Source organism: Mustela nigripes, chromosome 15, assembly GCF_022355385.1.
Source record: "Mustela nigripes isolate SB6536 chromosome 15, MUSNIG.SB6536, whole genome shotgun sequence".
Lineage (NCBI taxonomy): Eukaryota > Metazoa > Chordata > Mammalia > Carnivora > Mustelidae > Mustela > Mustela nigripes.
Window position 1 is genome coordinate 4,826,088 of NC_081571.1, and position 6,000 is coordinate 4,832,087.

A 6,000-nucleotide genomic window follows, 5' to 3' on the forward strand; every position below is an offset into this window, starting at 1 on the left:
GACTTTGGTTTCATGAGTCAGTTCAGCAACACAGAAAAACAAACTGAAGGGAGTTCCACTGAGAATGAACTCATTTATCTACTATTTCTTTTAGTCTTATCTGATGTTTCGTCTTTTTAAAAACTCAGTCAAGTTATTACTTTGTATTTCTACGTGCATACTGCTTTTGGCCTCAGAGACATAAAAATGAAGCTGAGAGTGTCTTTTCTGGAAACAAACACAGAAGTTAAGTTGTTTAGAGTTGGAAACAACCTCCTGGAATGTGAAAGTCATGGACTTTAACCTTTCCTTTCCCCCATAAAATTCTTTGTGCAAAGGTTGAAGGGTAGAGCACAAGGAATGCTATAACCAGAGGCAGAAACATGAAACTTCACTGGGCATCTAGCTTGTTTGGCTGTGGTGAGAATCCTTCTCTTGGAACCACCATGACTAAAATTGATTATAAACTAAGTTGATAGCTTTACCACAAAAGTCTAAAGGAGCTCCTACAAAAACAGATTAAGGAAAATTTTATTGCTGATCAGTGGATGTCAGGCAGGCCTCTCTGATGTCACTAGTTAGGATGTGACATTAAAAACAGCAAACTGCAGGCTTTGGGGGCTCACGAAGGCCTGAAGGCTCATGTCTCTGACATCTCCCATGTTCTAAAGACCAGCTCGATCTCAACACAGAATTGAGAGATCAGCTGAGGAAGACATGGGAGTCAGAAGGAGAGGCAGCAAAGAAAGAGAATGAACATTGACTAAGTTTCATTATCCATGAAAACGGGGACCATATGGCCTAGGTACAGGGGACTAAATTAGGTAGCATAGCAGAAGGCCCCTGGCATGGAGTAGTTTCTCAAAATGTTAGTTTTGTTCTGATTATCTAAAAGAGAAATCTGAACCTAAAAACCCAACAAGGGCCATTTACCCAAACTCTGAGAGGACCTACAACACAAGAAGATCGTTTACAAAGAAAGACCTATGTGAGTAAGTCATCTGTCATTCACAAACTGCTGAAATCATCTAACTTCTTTTGCCAATAGTCACATCATTCCACTCTTGTATTTGGTGTTGTAGGAAACAACTCTGCTGCCCAGTGGGTACAAATATTACTCCCTTGCCACTCACAAACCTTACTGCATGTTTGTCTTCTAGAAAACCATATATTTTCTGAAACAATTGTAATAGAAGCCGGACTTTGGATCATGTCCACCACGGCACACTTAAAAGTATCCTAGTATAGACTTTCAAAAATAGCAAAATGAATGAAAATATCATAACATCATTGTTTCTTTTAAGTAAAACTTTAAGTTCCTTTATGACTCAGAAATGTGATACTTAATATAAACTAAAAAACCCTGGCAGGAGGCGTATGAAATGAAGAGCAGAAAACCTCCACGAGGGCAATGAAATACAAAGAGTTCAACCTCACTCCAGAATTCTTGGCAATGAAGAAAGCTGGTTTTGGTCAAGTATTGCCAAATTGCTGAGGAGGGGGTAAATGAATATTGTGCTTATAACCTATATCTTTACATGGGCCATGAATGTGTTTAAAAGCAGATAAGGACCAAACTTCCATCTGTAACGCTCCTTCTACTGCATCTGTTCCATCACTTGGGCAATATCCACATGCCCCAGTCCCCGCCATGTGGACCCAGAAAGGAGCTGAGGACAAGCACGTTAGAAGGAAGCCAAGTTGTGACGTCCCATAACACCTTCTCTCCCTGAGGGAGGGTGAGGGACTTTCTCAAGAAGTAGCCCAGCTACTACTGGGTGGCTGTACCATGCGACCTGTCTTCTTCTCCCAGAAGGGGAATGCTGTTTGAACGACTATGTAACCACTGCATTGTTTTCAAATGGTGTTTAGAGTGTTGAGGGCAAAGACACAGCCTCTCACTGTGGCTTGGATTGCCCTGTGGGGCCCCCTCAATGCCGAGCCAGAGTGAGCACACAGACGGGGCTGTGTGGCAGGAAACTTTACTAAGGAACGTGGAACGGACAGCAGGAGAAAAGAAAAAGAAATGCCATGTTCTCCAGCACTTCCCTCAGACCAGGTTCTGCCCACAGGGAGGCTCATCCATTGGAGGGACCAGAAAAGATCAAGGGACTCAGAGCTAATGTCGACTCATTCTAAACACAGGTCACCTGTGTCGTCTTTATTATTCAAAGATCAAAGGCATGGTGTATTTGATTTCTCTGAATATGTATCGTTCAAAGAGCATGAGTACAAGGCAGAGGTATTCTGACTCTAAGGAATGGCCTGGAGTTCATTTGAAACGTTAAGTCTTAAAGTAGGAGATTAATAAAGTTGTCGTTTGGTCAAGGAGGCACATAGTTTGAAGGGAGGTATTCTTTCTTTATCTCTTGCTACTTAAAATAATTCTATAACTCTTTGCATTTACCTAGTAGGCACCTAAGTAACATATATAAACACCTATTAAAAAATTACATTTTCATACAAGAATAACACCTACTAGATTGCTTGGGTTTTTATATCATAACTCTTAGTAATTTCACCAATTACTACTCTTCAGGAGACCCCAGTGTTTGGCTATGAGCCATCCCCTAAGACATTCCTATTTGGGGGTACAGGTTGGCTGCCTAAGAGAAAATGAGAAGCCACTGCTGGTCTTGTCTTACAAATCCAGCCCTATAAAGTGACAACAGTCATAAACTTCTCTGCACGTTCCCCCATTCATCTCTGACATGTAACAAATCATGTGAATTAATGAAATCTGACAGAACAACATTAAGAAAAATATTAAAGTTTAAAAGCAGAACCATTCTATTGTTGGTGTTAACTGGAATCTGAATGCTTTATCATCTCTGGTTTGAGCCACAGTCTTGTTTTTCTCTCCCAAGTGTGCGAATTTCAGTGTGGAAAATATTAAGTTTCTTAACACAATGATGTTTACATATAAAGAACGGAATTTTTAAAGAGGTTTGTTACAACATTCTTGGAAGTGAGTAGAAAAATACACCAGCCAAAGGACAAACATAGAAAAGGATTTAATTTTTTTTTTCTTTTGAGGGAGCCATATGTAAGCTAATATTTATGTGCAGACAGTGTTTAGATCCTGGTCTCAAAGAGGAAAAGCTAAGCATGGCTACTGGGAGAGTATACGTAACAGAAAACCTACAGGAGGAAGCAAAGTGAAGTACCCCTTCTTGACTCACAGTGGGCTTTCTGTGAGGGACCAGAAACTACCAGCTGAGAAACACATGATGTGTACTCTCGGTGGTTTATTATTATGAGCTGAGGAATTTTCCTTTTACGTGGGTCCATAAGAGATTCTTAGCCCAGTGTCCTGTTCTGCAAACACATGAAACAGCACAGACTGCTGAAGAGCACAGTCTCTGCGGCCAGAAGTCACAGGTTCAAATCCTGACTGATTTACCCACTGCCTCTTTCTTTATAACAGTCAAGGACCTGACCTGTTGCAGCATCTGGAAAATGGGAATAGTGACCCTTCCTACCTCAGAGGGTGCTAGGAGATTAAACTAATCAAGCGTGTAAACCATGTAAAACCCTTCCCTGGCTGTAGCAGAGTTCAGGATGGGCCATTAAGGTGTGAGTGGAAACTGAGGCACCACCGCCAGGCCTTTTGCATCTCAGGAGGACAACTCAGAGGCACAGCGTACTGCCGGGAGACCAAAGTGTTGTCGTGGGGGACTTCTATCCTCTCAGTTGGGCCAGATTATATGAAATTGTGGGGTCTCTGGGCCGGCTGATTTGTTTTCCACACATACTACGGTGCTGGGTAGATTGTGCCAGGAAGAGCGCACACTCCAGGCCAAGTTGACGAAATACAAGTTCCACAAGAAAGGGGTGTTTGTCCATGTGTCCTTCATTCCTGCCCTCAGCACAGCACGGGGCCACAACAGTGTCTGGCTCCTAGGAGCCCTCAACGCAGGCATGTTGAGTAAAGGAACATCTGGAGGGAAGGAGCTCTATGAGAACGGGCCATAGGTATTAGATGCAACAGATATAGGTAAGGAAACATTTACGTCAGACCCATTACTATCCTACTTCTCCAACACCAGATCTATTTCCTAAAAGCAATTTTTGTCAGCTAGTTAGAGGGGTCAGCTGCAGATATAACTGCTGATATATTGAGAATATCCAGGGATATTCACATCTTCCTTAAAATATTGCTGAGAACACTTTGTGCAAAATCATGATGGCCACTTCCATTTATAATTAAATTTTCAGTGAAAATACTTAAATGAAAAAATTAACCCTCCATATCACATAGGAAAACAAGCATTGTGGTACCTGAAAGAGAAGACTTAATTAGGTTCTAATTTTTAATCGGTAAAAAGTCCAGCCCACTGCCTTGGGATTTCTAGCAAAGGTCTAGCTAAACTTTTGGATAAAGAAATAAATGAGTTCTTTAGGCTAAAGAAATGCACTGAGACCTGTTAAAACCTAAAAGGCAAATTTTCTGGTAATGTATAACAAATTTACAAACTTCCTATTAGAGTGTTAGCAACATTTTAAAAGTTAAAACCTTGAAGTTTTATGCCAGCATCTGAAGAAATGGTAATAACTAAAAATTAAATTGTTGTTTGGGATATAATCAATAGATGCTCAGAACAGAGTACACAGCGGAAGCCTCATCTCTAAAGGGAAAAATGTAGAGACTTGAATATGAACAGCTTTCATCATAAATAATACAAAAACATAACTCAAAGAACCAATACTAAAACACAAAACCCAAAAAACAGGAGGTCAGTGAGAGGATGGGCAAAATAGATGGAGGGTACCAACTGCCAGTTAAAAAATAAATAAGTCACGGAGCTGAAACGCTTATCATTGGGAATATAGTCAGTAATATTGTAGTAACAGTGTTTGGTGACTGATGGTAGCTACGCTTACGGTGGTGAGCATGGCGTAACATACAGACCTGTCCAATCACTAAGCTGTATGCTCAAACTAATACAACATTATAGGTCAACCATACTTCAATAATTAAAAACATACATATAACCCATAAAACCTTTAAAAAAAAAAAAAAAAGGTGGGGAGATGACGAAAGTTACCAATCCTTGTTTTGTTTTACCTTGCACCATGAGCATGGGCTCCTTGCCCCCACCGTGTGCTAGCATCTCCCTGCGGTAGCGCTCCCCTGCCGCCCTGCGGGGGAGAGAGGACACTCCGTTACAGCCCCGGCTCACCCTTGTCCTAGTTTCTCAAAATGAAGCCACACTGACATCTTATTCAGAAAAGCTGCCACCTTGAGACAATCCAGCCCTCCATTTTCTCACTTCTAAAACTCTTAATTCCAATTTTTAAATTATTTTGATTAAGTAAAACCTCGTGTGAAATATTTACTGTAAAAGGAGAACTGAATTTTCAGCTTTTCTTCTCTCTTCGAAGAAAGGATTATTTAGTTTCAGTATGATATAATAAGTAAAAGGTATCCCATTGTCCATCACCTTTGGGTGAGATCTTAAAGTGAGATTTGGGATTTATTTCCACTGAGATTTCCACAGAAAAACAACACTGAGAAAGCAGAGTGGAGGAGACAAAGCTGGCAGGAGAGGCTTAATTACACCCGGAGAGGCAGAGCTCAGCTAAGGGTAAATGACGGAAGAGGAAACTGACTCCTGCCCTCTGATGTTCTTTGTCTGCTGGGTTCTATAGGGAATACTGTCTATTACAACACCTGCAGGCAGATTTGGAAGAATTTTTACAGATAGAAATTCTCCAACTTAACAGCACCTGGACACAAGCTATTTAGTGCTATTTTTGTATTTTATGGAAAATGCAATTCCTTTTATGCTAGATGACTACACACCATGATGAAATAAGTTACATAAATGATGCTGTTTTCATCGCACTATTTCTGGATCATCTTTATGTATGGGCAATGTTGGGAACATGGTTTCTTTTTATTTTTTTTTTAATTTTTAATTTTTTATAAACATGTATTTTTATCCCCAGGGGTACAGGTCTGTGAATCAGCACTCACCAAAGCACATACCCTCCCCAATGTCCATAACCCCACCCCCC

At 40.6% G+C, this 6,000-nt stretch overlaps 1 protein-coding gene across 1 annotated transcript in view; it reads right to left on the reverse strand.

Moving 5' to 3' along the window:
* The window catches only part of MIPEP (mitochondrial intermediate peptidase), a 168,516-nt gene that overhangs the window by 19,270 nt on the left and 143,246 nt on the right, over positions 1 to 6,000 (reverse strand). Inside the window, exon 18 of the mRNA XM_059377516.1 lies at positions 5,048 to 5,121. Coding sequence (XP_059233499.1) covers positions 5,048 to 5,121 — 74 coding nt within the window. The remainder of the gene's footprint in view (positions 1 to 5,047; positions 5,122 to 6,000) is intronic.